At 45.1% G+C, this 13,196-nt stretch overlaps 2 protein-coding genes across 11 annotated transcripts in view; one reads left to right on the top strand and one right to left on the bottom strand.

Annotated features, from left to right (window-relative positions):
- The window catches only part of DNAH11 (dynein axonemal heavy chain 11), a 312,578-nt gene extending 306,537 nt beyond the window's left edge, over positions 1–6,041 (top strand). The window contains 3 exon segments of the mRNA XM_067042643.1: positions 3,936–4,048; positions 4,489–4,629; positions 5,635–6,041. Coding sequence (XP_066898744.1) covers positions 3,936–4,048; positions 4,489–4,629; positions 5,635–5,882 — 502 coding nt within the window. The 3' untranslated portion in view covers positions 5,883–6,041.
- The window catches only part of CDCA7L (cell division cycle associated 7 like), a 202,993-nt gene continuing 195,337 nt past the window's right edge, over positions 5,541–13,196 (bottom strand). For all 10 annotated transcript variants that reach the window (XM_067042652.1, XM_067042657.1, XM_067042655.1 and 7 more), the window contains 7 exons: positions 12,340–12,717; positions 10,854–10,925; positions 10,569–10,739; positions 9,690–9,815; positions 8,581–8,730; positions 7,457–7,593; positions 5,541–6,940 (listed from right to left, as the gene is read on the bottom strand). In XM_067042652.1, the coding sequence (XP_066898753.1) occupies positions 6,910–6,940; positions 7,457–7,593; positions 8,581–8,730; positions 9,690–9,815; positions 10,569–10,739; positions 10,854–10,925; positions 12,340–12,717 (1,065 nt within the window). In that variant the 3' untranslated portion in view covers positions 5,541–6,909. The remainder of the gene's footprint in view (positions 6,941–7,456; positions 7,594–8,580; positions 8,731–9,689; positions 9,816–10,568; positions 10,740–10,853; positions 10,926–12,339; positions 12,718–13,196) is intronic.

Consider the following 13,196-nt stretch of genomic DNA (forward strand, 5'->3'; position numbering starts at 1 on the left):
CTCTGTGGATTTCTGTTAATGCTATGAATATCTAAAATCAGATTTTATACTTCCAATCAAAAAAGGATTTACATTTACACTTAAATTTTATAGCAATAACTTTAGACTTATCTCCACCGTCTTATTTTGTGCTTCCTAAATTCTGTATTTTTCTTAGCTTCTTCTTTTCCAAACTTTTCTGACTTCTCTTGGTTTAAGTTTTCTTTATCCCATGTTCATCCCTGTACAGTTCCTATTATTTTAGGAAGGCTCTTGATGTTTGTAACAAACGCTTTTGGTGTTTCTAACACAACGTAAAGTCAATACTTTTTCCTTTAGACGTTTTAACGTAGTTCAACTTTATTTTAATCCACAGAAGTTTGGTTTTGTTTACAGTCGGTGATTATTTTTGCTTAATAACATGTATAGATTTTCTTGTTCATTGTTGCTTTCTTTTTCTTTCCTATACTTTGATTTCCAAATAAGCTCTCCTAATCCAAATGATTTGGGTAGAACAGGTATTAATATCTCCACTTGACAGATTTCATGTTTCTCCCAAGAAAATCCAAGTATTAATTCTTCTATGTAAGTGATTTACAGATAAGTAATTGGTATACATGACAAATAGAAGTAAAACCATTTAAACTTTTGTCATGAGATTCTATAATTTCAAGACAAAAAGACCTTTCAAGACTTATTTTTGCTGTTGACAGACTGTCCCTTGGGAATGTTTTTAGGATGCTTTTGTCAAGGTCATTGGCAGAGATGGCCTGTGGTGAATCTGACATATGTTTGAGAAAATGCAGTTATAAAACTCTTGTGGCATGGAATACAGATCTTTCAGAAAAATAATGTTAAAAGTATACAACATTATAGTTTATTTTACCTGTGTCACCTGTAGAGTTGTCATAGTTCAGCTACTATGCACTTTCAAAAATCATGTCAGATGACTTATTGTAAAGCCCAGCCACCTATGTTTTTTTTCCTCACCACAAAGAGCATATCCAGAGACCATGCCATCAGCCCTAGATACGGTAAGAATTGCCCTGCTGCATTATAGCCACCAAAGCGATGGTCCCTGAGAGATGTTTGCAAAACTTCTGCATTTCTGTTGTATTTCTTTCCTTTCTCATCTTTTACGCCTTTGGCACAGGGTCCCCTTTACTTTTAATCCTAAAATAAAAGTGAGCCCCTTTCCAGGTGGCATAAATCTAGGAAGTTCAGGCCACATTGGGGCCATGTATCAGCACTGAAAAAGGCAGAGGAAAGGAAAGAAACTGGGTTTGAGGTTCTCTGAGCTGCTGAATCAAGCATGACTTGAGTCAGATTTTCTCTGGAACCTTCAGTTACAGAATGCAACAATGCCACTCCTCATCACTGAAATAACAACCAGCAGCAGCATGCATGCTGTGCGCACCTCACCCGGGGCTCCTCTGTCCTGGATCCCCTCTTCATTGCCCTAAAGGAGGAAGTACACAGCAGGCTTTCAGTGTCCGTGGCGGGGAGTAGATGGTATTGTGTCTGAATTCTCTTTACTGCCCTCTCACTCGATTAATGGTTTACCTGTATGTAGAATTCTAGATATGATTATTTTCTCTCAGAACTTTCATAAATACTTGTCATTCCTTCACAACTAAGTTATTGTGTCTGGGAGGTTTCTAACATTTTTTTCTCTTGACCCTTCATGTATTAATATTCTGTAGTCAATGCTCTGTAATTTTTACTGCTGTATTTAGGTGTGGTCTTTTAGAAATGCATCTTACTCGGTACTGTGTGCTGTTACAAAAGGGAGGCCACAGTTTCCACCCCGTAAAATTCTTAGCCTTTCTTTCTCCAGATATTGCCCTTGCCATTCTCTTCATCTGCCTGAACTCTCATCATGTTCCATCTGTGTGTCCCTCCGTGTGTTCTGGTTGAGTTTGTTGGTTCTGGCTGATCTTCATTGTATCTTCAATTGTCTCTTGTTCTCTTGCCTACTGCTTCTCCCCTGAAAGTTTAGTTTCACGTTGCTTATTTTGAGGGGAGGGGAAAGTACCTGACCTAGTTTTGTAATTTTGTTTTTATGACTGCCACCCTTTTTTCTTTTCTTTCACAAGTTTAAACATGTGTATTAAAAGTCTTGATTTCAGATTCCTCTTATTTTTATTTTTTGGGTTCTCTATACCTTCCTGTTTATTGGATTTGCGAGGGGTTTTTCATGCCATATAATCAGTTGTCTTCATACTCAAATAACAGTTTGGCTGGTTATAAAAGTAATTTAGCCCATTTGTTGTCAGAGGACTTTGTAGGCATCGTTCTATTCTGATTAAATGCTGCTGTGGAGGTGTCTGAAGCTAACATAATTTTTTTTCCCCTTTATATAAAGACTTCTTATTTTTTCCTGGCTGTCCAGAGGATTCTGTCTCTAGTCCACATTGATATATCTTAGGGTTGATTATTATGTGTCATATCTTCTTGCAACATATGTCCCTGATTATGATTCAAATTTGTAACTTAGGAAAACTCGTATTTTCTAGAACTGTATTACTAAACGTGTGCCGTTTCATTCAGCATTCATCCTCTTTCTACTCTCTTTAACCCCTTTTTTCCATTTCATTTTGCTTTTTTTTTTTTTTTAACTATTCTGCCTTACGCTGCTTACTTTGTGCTTTCATTTCTATAATTGTCTTTTCTGAGATTTTTCCAACTTAATTTCCTCACTTTTTCTTACCGTATCTATTTAATGCATAATCTTGTTACACAATCACTCATTTTTAGAAAAACTTGTTGCTGCAATGTTTATCCTCTTGTGACATTTTGAGATTAGAAAGTCTTCTTGCTATCCTTGCTTTTCCTGTTCCTTGCCTTTCTTCTTTGTGGGATCTATCATCAAGTATGTTTTCCCTAAAACCAGCTATTTGAAAGAATTTAATATGGGGCAAGGCCCAGGGCCATGTTGTAAGCTGGCAGGAATTTTCCTTGTGACCCAGCTTTAAATGTGAACATTTAAAAGCCTTTCCTCCTTCACGGCCCAAATCTCAGACAGACGTTTCCTCCAAGTGGTGGCCTGTCGGGATGATTTCTCACTCAACCCTGCTTCCTTGGCAACTCTGAACGAAACAAGGTCCCAGGAAGTGTCAGTGCTACCTGGAGTGGCCCTCACCCTGGAGAACTGCTTTGCTGCCTTATTCCCTGGGCTCTTCTCTCTGTGCTCCATCTCCGACCCCTGCTCCATTTTCCTGTTGTTTTTAGCAGCCCTTCAACCTACATTTCAGTATCTCATTTTATCAAAGTTCATTTTTTCTTAGCTTCTGTGAGCTGGCTTCCTCACAGGTAAATTTTAGATACTTCCTACCTGGCCTAATTGCTGTGCCCACGGGATGAGAGAACCTGTGTAAAAACAGCAGTTGCTCACACCACAGGCTTTGGATGGAAGATGGTTGGTTGCCCTTAATAGCCTTTCCTTTCCCGCTTTCAGGTAATTACTGCACGTGGGCTCAGGTCACGTTTTACTGCCCCTGCCTTTCCTGGCAACACTGGTCTTAAAACAGTCATTGCACCTTCCCCTCGCCACCCTTAGACACATGGGGGTGCTCTTTCCCGTGTGTCCCTGTGCACCCTGGGTACCTCCGTGTTGGCATTTGTCAGCCCGGATCATACACAGATCACCTGTGTAGAGTCACCACATATCACTGGGAGAATGTAAATGCAATAGTGGTTGAATAAATGGAGGCGAATTTTTTTGTTACATTTCCCAGTGTTTCTTGTCCCCAATCTCAACGGGACATATAATCTAGCCCTTTAAAAGGACAGTGTTCTGCAAATCGTCAGCTAATGATTTCACTGGTTATGAGTTGTGGACCTCTCTACTACCACCCTTCCTTCACCCCTACCGCCCCCCTCGGCGGACTCTAATCTTACTGAAAAACTTTATTACCAAAAAGCAAGTCTGTTTCTTCTTACCTTCTACTCACCAGGTTTAATGACCTCCTCTTGCGATGTCGGGAACTGGATACCTGGACACAAGATCTCGCCCTTCCGGCTGTGGTGTGGCTTCCTGGCTTCTTCAACCCTCAGTCCTTCTTAACTGGTAAGGGCTGGGGCAGGGCGGCCCCTGATGCTGACGGAGTCATGCCCCTAGCAGAACCCCAGCCACTCCCCCTGCCCTGGCCACTACCGAGGAAACAAAATGCCAGGCAGGACAGGAGTAGCCAAGAGAGGTGGGATGGGGTTCACCCCGGTAAACGTTTTCCATCATGGGCTGCCAGTCTCTCCCATCGGTTCCACTCTGGCACGGCAGAGCATAAGCCAAATGGGTATAGGTGTTCCAGTAAAACTCCATCCACGGTGGTCGTGCAGGCCTTCGTTTCCCACCCCTGCTCTAGTGCAGCCACGTGGAATGCCCAAGAACACGCTGTGGGAGCAAAGCACACCTCACTCAGGGAGATGCTCAGCTTACACGGGCGGCTCCCGGGACCCTTCTGTCTATGGCTTTATCCTATTCCACTCCTGTCCGTCCTCCTCCCAAAGCAATCATGCAGACCGCGGCTCGAAAAAACGAGTGGCCGCTGGATAAAACGTGCTTGACTGTTGAGGTTACCAAAAAAACGAAGGAGGATCATGGGCACCCCCCCAGGGAAGGCGCATACCTCCACGGGCTCCTCATGGAAGGTAAGATGTCCCAAAGAGGGCGGGTAGGGCTATCGCAGTTAGAACCTTTTTCACTCAGCTTCAAGTTGGTATTTGTCCTTTGTTTATTCCATTTCTCAGCACTCACTCACACTGGTGGTTATTTACCTCGTTTCCAGCTTTCAAACAATTTAAATGCTAAGATAGATACGATGTGTGTCCAATGTGATCCAAATTTTAACGCCATGGCTATCACTTAAAGACCTACACAATGAATTTACTTTGCTTTTTAATCAGTGCAAAAATCTTTCTTCTCCTTTTTAAAAAACTGTTAACTTCACTCTTGTGGTAAAACACCAGATTTCTCTAAGCCCGTAAGATGCCAATGCATATTGTGACTCTCTGGGCAAAGGGTTAGAATATGCAGTATTTTCCACATTTATTCACCCATGCATTTATCTTATCTTGTAGAACACTTCCTCTTACCTTAAAGGGCACTTGGAGAAACGCTTTCCAAGTCTCTGCCAAGATGCTCCTTTTTCACTTTCAACATCTGAACACATGTGGCACGTGCTTTAAAGGCGGGGTAGGTGGTATAAACAAGTGACCTGAACTTAGACGAAGAAAAAAAGGTGCAGTGGGGAGGGAATGTGGTGAACTGGACACATCTTATACCGTCCCTCAGGATGCAGATTCTCTTTTTTAAAGGAAGGACAAACTAGTGTGCTTTTCTGCATCTGATTCTCTCTCACGGAATCTGTTTTCATGTAAGTAAGTTTTACACCTTTTGCATTCAAATCATTTAGTTTACTGTTTACAGGAGAGTTCAGGCATTAGCACAGGAGCAAGAGTCTCTGCTTACAGTGTATGCGTGGCCCCTGGGCAGCAAGTACCTTCATCTCCCTCCCATCTCAGTCACGGGCCAGCTCGCTAAGGAAGCCACTGACAAGGAGTGAAGTGACAATACCGGAATGTTTATTGCCTACAAAACATAGAGGCTCAGTACCAACATAAAGCACGGTTGTAACCCTTGGGTTTATACTGTAGGTGCCAGATGGGACAGCCAGTCAGGAGCCATCGTGGACGCCTACCCCAAGGAGTTAAGGTCTGCAATGCCAGTCATCTTTGCAAAAGCCATACCCACGGACAGACAGGAAACCAAACACACCTACGAGTGCCCTGTGTACAAAACCAAAACGAGGGGCCCCAACTATGTCTGGACCTTCAGGTTGAAGAGCAAAGAAAAGGCGGCCAAATGGGTCCTGGCAGGCGTGGCCCTCCTGCTGGAGGCGTAAGGACGGCCCTTGCAGAGGGGCTTCTATTTCTCTCACCGGAGCACCGCGGAGCTGTCCTTGTTCCCGCAGGGTCGTTTATTCTACTGAGAGGCATAAAACAGAGTCCAGCTTATGTACCTTTTAAGTAACTAACTTAAAACGTGCATTTGTTGTTTTTAAACAAACACCATCTCTGAAAAGTAGAGAAGGGGGACAAAAAGAAGCAAATGTAGAAAACAAGATGGGACCCCTACTGAAAAGCTGTTCATTTTTAGCTCTCCCCAGTACCCTGGCCTCCCCCTTCCTGCAACACAAAAAGAGTACAGAGTATAGATCACATTTTCATCATCAAAGTTCCACTGAACCTCAAAAACAATATGGTTGGAAGTCTCCCGGTCCATACACGTGGGAGCCTAGTTCCTGTAGATAAACAAAATCTCTAAAAAGTATTAGCCTTTATAGTCTTTTAAAATATAGAAGCCACTGGCCCCAGTGGCTCCTGCTGGCCAGCAGCACTCCAGTGTCCGGAACGTGACTGACAGTCCACTTTTTGTTCAATAAAACTCAAGATCTACGGGTAATTGCACCTTGTAATTTAGGGGAACATTTTCAATATAAATTTCCGATGACCCAGGACAGCTTAAACTAGGTGGTTTGCACTGTGGTCACACTTAAAGGGGATGTAACCCCTGTCACAAGCTGGCCTCCAGGGACTGGTTTGGGAGGTAAAAGATCAAGGCAACAAAGGCAAGAGCTGCTTACACAATGTTTCCTCTGGGGTAACTCTACCCCATTTAAACTATGATTTTTTTAATCAGCTGCAGATGCTTTTCACAATTCAATCTATAAACAGGCCTGCATATACATGTACTGTCGATCCTCTCTCATCTTCCTGAGAAATCTTTTGAAGTATATAAACAATCTTTCAAAAAAAAAAAGTATTTAGATCTACAAAGAATTTCTGTATACAAACACAACCATAAGAAATCTTAGGCACAAATGGCATGTCTTGTCGGAGTCCTCCATGGTGAGCTGGCTGGTTCTTCTCTTAATTGTCTTTTACCAGCTGCTTTTGTAAGCTGAGAAAAAACGGGAAGCATTAGTGGGACGGAGGCAAGAGCACAGCAGCATCCTAGGTTAGAGGCTCGACCACCCCCTGGAGTACCAAGCCCACACCTGCTCTCCTGTCACCAGCTCAGGCCCGACTCCTCACGCACGCACAGCGCTGTGGGCCGGCCCCCAGGGGCACTCGCCTGACTCCCGTGTCCCTACACGCAGCCTCCTCGTCCGAGTGCACGTGGCCCAAGCCTCCCCTCTCCTTAGCGCTGCCTCGGGCCTTCGCAGCTTTCCCTCAGCCTGCCTTGTAGACTCTTTACTGTTCGAGCCAATCAGGGGGAAATTCTAGCAAAGGAGGGAACTTCCCGACAGGGAAAATACCAGTTTCAAGCTGCCCAATGCAAACAGACGCAGGATGACTGGCAGGCAAGGTGGTCTCTAAGAATCAGACTGAAACAAGGCAACCCCGTACCTGCCTAGAGCGTCTCCCCTGCTGCACCCGGGAATTACAACCTCTGTCTTTGATTTGTGAGGCTTACCTCTCCAGATATTCCTTAACATTATTATAACCGTAAAACTTGGCCAGGTGAATGAGGATGCCTGTGGCACAGCGACCATCACGCTTCCGACAGTAACTGCAATTGCAGATGCCCCGGCAGGGGGGACACACCCAACCCTAGGGAAGCAATGGCAGCAGAAATGCCCCCGTTACCAACAGGCTCCCGCCAGACGAGCTGCTGACTGAGCCTGGATCACTCAGCCTCTCCACCAATCTTTAGTCACGCCCTTCACGCTGTGACATGTACTAATGTCTCCTTCCTCTCGCATGTTTCAGAAAGGTTGATCACCCCAGGTCATGCATGCAGAAACACTGAAACGTGTTGGTTTTAAACAGGACCAGGTGCATAATTAGTAGACAAAAGTTTTGGAGCATTTCAGGTATCAGAGCAAATGCAGGGGCCCTTACAACTTCACAGGTCACACGCCCAGGAGGTCGGCCCTGCTTCTGAGAGCATAGGGTTTCTCAAATCACTCAACCTGAGTAGCAGTTTACATTCAACTGCAAACTAGGGACAGTCTATATACCCCCATGACTGACGCATAAGAGGTCCTGCAGTGGTTAAGAGCACATTCTGCAGCCAGACTGCCCAGGTTCAAGGACATACACACTAACCATCATACTATGTATTATCTCATTTTACAGAGAGAACCAAGGTGTTGGGCGGCTAAAAGAATAACAACTGAAATAAACTGCACTAACAGACATGAAATCTCAGAGCAGTGCAGGTGCGCGCAGAAAGCACCCTACACCGCGGTGTACCCAGCCCCTGGGCCTGGCCCCGGCAAATCCAGGGTAAAGGACGCTGCTGGAGGAAAGGGACACAGGCTCGCCTGTCCAAACCCTAACTCTAAGAAAGCTTGCCTCTGACCCTGGAAAGCGAAACGCACTCCCTTCTCCAGTCCTATCTGTAGGACAGGAAACCCTACTTTTTTCATTGCTGCCAGTCTCAAGAGGCAGAATGAAAAGGAGGGTGGTGAGGGGGAGTGTCTACAAAACCCAGAGCTCTGCAGCGACAGGTACCCGACAGAGGGCCCAGGAGCCCCGTCCTGAGCTCGCTCCCCTCACCAATACAACTCAGGCCGAGGCGAGCACTGTGCCTACCGGGTCCAGCAGCGCCGATCTCACGTCCTCCCCGTAGCGATTCCGCAGGCAAGGCCCACAGAACTGTCCTCGCACCCCACCGCAGCTCTGGTTCCGACACACCGTCTTGGTATCAATGGTCTTCTGCCGACACTGGTGGCAAGTGTTACCCTGAGGCGGAAGGCGGTGAGTGGTGAACATGGGATTTGGAGGGGGAGGCCCACGAGGCCACGCGGACATCCTAAGTGCACGCAGCAGCCCTGCCTCTCCCCGAGAATCGAGCAGTGCTGTGTCTCTGGTACAAACACTGGCACTCTCCGGCAGCCTGTAAGCACTTTTAGTTCTGAGGCCAGAGAAGCCTCTTAGGGCAGATGACACTGAGCAGGGAGCCTGGAAGAAATGAAATGATCAGCTAGACAGAAATGATGGGAAAGAGCAGAGCCCACAGGGGTGACACGTGACTGAGTGATGATAAGCCCTGGGCAGCATCACACGGCTCCAACCCAGTTCCTAGCAATCCAGTTATGTTCAAGATAAAATCTCCTGGTTTTAAAACGTTGGCAATTAAACTGAAAACCTTTTCATAGTATTTAAGACACTGTCCGATTATCTTAAAAGGATGCAAAACAACACAAAGCCATCCTCTACATTACCACTTAAAAAAAATTTCACATATTTCGTCCTATCGAAGATATTCTATCAAACTTTAGTTTCTATTGGTTATATAAAATATATATTTTACATACATTTTCAATATGTGTTCATAATACACTGGAAATTATTTCTGTTGGTTATAAAAGCGTATTTTTTTTTCAACGTTTAAAACATAAAAACTATTTAAAATAGAACAATTACAACTGTGCTTTTCCAGACTACACCCCTGCCTCCCCGCACAGATAATATGCATCCCCCAGAGAGACCTGTCTCCTGATAAGAAATACTGCACTGAGCCGTCTCCCCTTTCCCAGTTGTAGCTGCTCCAACTCGGAGCCCACCTCTGCACCCTGGGGAGATGGCATAAGCGAGTAAGCCCAGATACAGTTTAAAACAAGGCAGGGTTTCAAATACCGGTGCCTGGGACTCCCAGTATAAGTCACGATCATGTGAATTATTCATCAGATATACTTTACCAGAACTTTATCATAGATTTTATCTCGAACAGTTATGGCCACGTTCTCCAAGTCCTCTTCAGTGATGTCCTCCACTGGCCGAAAAGAAGATACACAGCGACGTCGTCGATATCCCTGGCATCTCCCCTGCAGAATGAGCCAAAGCAGAACTGGGCATTAGATGGTTTGGGCGGTTAAAAAAAAATTATAGACGTTTTAAACTCCTCAGAGCTCTAGGACCATGAATGTTAACTGTGTCCCTCTGCTATTTCCCTGAAATCATTCATACATTTTAGTCATTTGCTGAGCTCCTATCCTTAACGCCAAGCTTCCCTGATAGCAAGGTGACACAGAACGATAAACCAGAAGCTCAGGGTTTCCCTGACCAGTGAATGGTCACCTGATGCAAGCTCTGTGAGGCCGGGGAAATGACCCACACTGACCAGCCAAAGCCACAAAAAGGAAGGATCCAAAGTGTCTTGCTCTAGACTCAAAGCATTCCAAACTCCCCATTCCTAAACAGAAAGACCAGAGACATCACAGTACTTGCCCACAAGCAAAACCACGAAGCCACCTGCAGCCTCTATCAGCCCTTCACAGCCTCCACTGGAGATGAAGCTGGGGTCCTAACCATTGCTCGCTTTAGAGGAAGGACCCGCTTCACGGCCTACAGCTTAAAGCAAGCACAAGCTTAGGCCCGGGGTTCTTTTCCGAGTGTGGTCCCAGGAGTACCCACGGCATCTGGGAACTTGGCTGCAATGCAACTTCTCAGCTGCTGCAGACCTACCGAGTCAGAACCTCAGCACTCTCACCGAGCCCCAGAGGGCTGTGATGAACGCTCACGCGTGAGGACCGCCGGCTTAGACAAGGAAGCATTGGTTCATTATAGTCAGAAAATACCCCGCTCGTTGTCTTCCTTCTTCTGAAACTGTAAAACTCTTCTGCGAACTTGGCGGCCGACACGGTGAAGTTCTCCAGGGCGAACTTCTCGGGAGGCCGTGCGCTCCGGGCCGGGTTGGTGCGCCGTGTGATCTGTCCCTCTGAGAAGGCCCGCCTCACTGCTTTCTTCTTCTGCAGGTGAGAGCACAGACACACACAACTGGCTGCTTTCTGGAATGAAAGCCACCTAGCAACCGACTGTGTGCATGAGTACTGGAATCAATACACATCAGGAGTTCCACTTACAGAAGTTGAGTTCGGGGTTCGGACCGGGAAGAAATCTGGCATTGAGTTCAATTCCGCCAATAACTGAGCAAGCTGAAGTTCAGAAGAAAGAAAGGATCGTGCATAAATATTGCCACATCTACTTCATCTAACACGTTATCCCAAGTCTTCCAGTTTGCAGCCATGAGAAACCTGTAGTTTACGTAAGATCTCAGCAGTTGTTATTTTTTTAACCTCACCTGTAAAGATTTTTATCTACGCAGGTGAGATGCTGATAGCATGACAGGAATAAAATCTATGCCCGTTCCTTAGGTAGAAGGAGAAGACACGATGAAAACTGTCCTGGAAGGTCCAAGGCCTGGAGCATGAGGTTAGAATCATGACTGAGCCACTAATTCGCAGTGTGACCCTGGAACCTACCATTTTGCCCACCTGAATCAAGTTTCATCATGTTCACAACAGAAAAGGCCCAACTAGATCATTCTGGCAGTTATTCAGAGCTCCGAAACACTGATTCTTTAAGTTGGTTAATTTCTTATCAATAAAAATAATTTATGAAAATATTCCCAAATAAACACCTAAGAACGCCAAATAACAGGCATTAACGTGCCAATCATACAATTTAATTAGGATTCCTTTTAGTTTTAGACTTACACAGAGGTATGGGTGTCACTAAAAAATCATGAATATAGTTCTTATTTTAAAGATGCAGAGAGATACGACGCTAAAAATTTCTCTTAGCTGAACACAAATATGTCTCTGGATAAATTATACCCCAAAGTAGGCTTTATATTTTCTTAAGCAACTTATTAGACATAGTAAGACTGCATATACAGTATCATTAAATTATGCTTTTTTAAAAGAAAATATTAAAGAAAATAATATACCAAAATACTAAAAGTGATGATGATTGGTAAGAATTATTTTTTTAAATTCTGTATGTATAAAATTATGGAGGAAACCACAGTTACTGACCACATATAGAAAAACCAAATACACAAAGATTTCACCTTGTTCCATTAATTATTCTGTTGAAAACATTTTAAAGTGATTCAAAACCGCTCAGTTCCTTTTAATACCTAGACCCCTTTCCTTCCTTTAGCTGATATCTTGACACTACAGCATCTAGGCTGAAAGCTGCCTGCCTGACCTGCACAAAGCAACTCCTAAGTGGGCTTCATGACACCCACGTTTACACATTGCTTCTTTCTGCTGGGAACAGGCCCTCTCATCTCTGTAAAATACCACTGCATATTTGCAACGTAACTTGATCAACAGTAAACGGCGTTTAGTCCATGGCACTCTGGAGGGGGCTAAAAAAAATGGTCCCGGGAGTCTCTGTTCCCAAACCAGAGCTAATCAGGTGATAACCGCTTGGGGTCCAGGAAAAGAGAAAGAACCCACAATGCCCAGAGCACACTTCCTGACAGAAGCCAAAGCGGCAGCGGCTGTGGGGACACAGCCCTGGGAGCCCCAGCAGTGGCGGCCTCAGGCCGCACGCCCTTACCATGGCTTTGTTCTCCTTGATGTTCATGGTCCTTTTCAGCAGGGCATCCGAGCTCTCCTGGCCCTCATCCCTGGAGTCGTCCTCAGACTCAGAGGCAGAATCTTCCCTTTCCTTCCCCTGTCTGCAGCTTGTCTGTCTTCCCAGAATTCCATTCTTACTGTCCTGTATGCGCGAGCCAGAAAACAACGGCTCAGGGGTACTGTTCTTATCGGCATTTTTTGCCGGTTTCTTGGTGGGGAACTGAAAGGCTACTCGAAGACCAATACTGCTTCTTCTCAGCCTGCTGCTTCTAGGTGGAGCCTTTTCTTCATCATCATCTTCCTCTTCCTCACTCATGAAAGATGCTTTACCATCATCACTCAGCTCTGACTCCACGAGCTAATGAAATGAGAGAAAGAACAAAGACGGTGCCTATAAACAAACCTTCAGAAAGACACACACTTAAAACCACTCTGACAGTATTTTAGGAAAACAATGAATCGTCGAAAGCTGTCCCTTCCTATTGGTAGTTCCCTCTGAACTCTTCAGTTAAATGCGCAAGTAGTTTGCAGATGAACAAAATCAAAGAGCAGGCTACTACGCGCTCTGGCCCAGCCACACCCACCGGCAGACTGTGTTCTGTTCAGAGCATCAGGCTGGAAACCAAACGCTGACGAGGCGGGCTCCTCCCCAGTGGGCCAGCCAAGCTGGCACACCTGGGAGCCCAGGAATATGGGAACAGTCAAAGAAAAGGGTGTGCATGACATCAGAGGTATCCTCAGGTAAAAATGGAGTGCTAAGTGAAAAATAAAATACCATTCTGCCCTAACTAGCTGGAACAGAACTCATGAGTAAGAGGGACAGGAGAGCTGACTTCA

Source organism: Kogia breviceps, chromosome 9 (genome assembly GCF_026419965.1).
Source record: "Kogia breviceps isolate mKogBre1 chromosome 9, mKogBre1 haplotype 1, whole genome shotgun sequence".
Lineage (NCBI taxonomy): Eukaryota > Metazoa > Chordata > Mammalia > Artiodactyla > Physeteridae > Kogia > Kogia breviceps.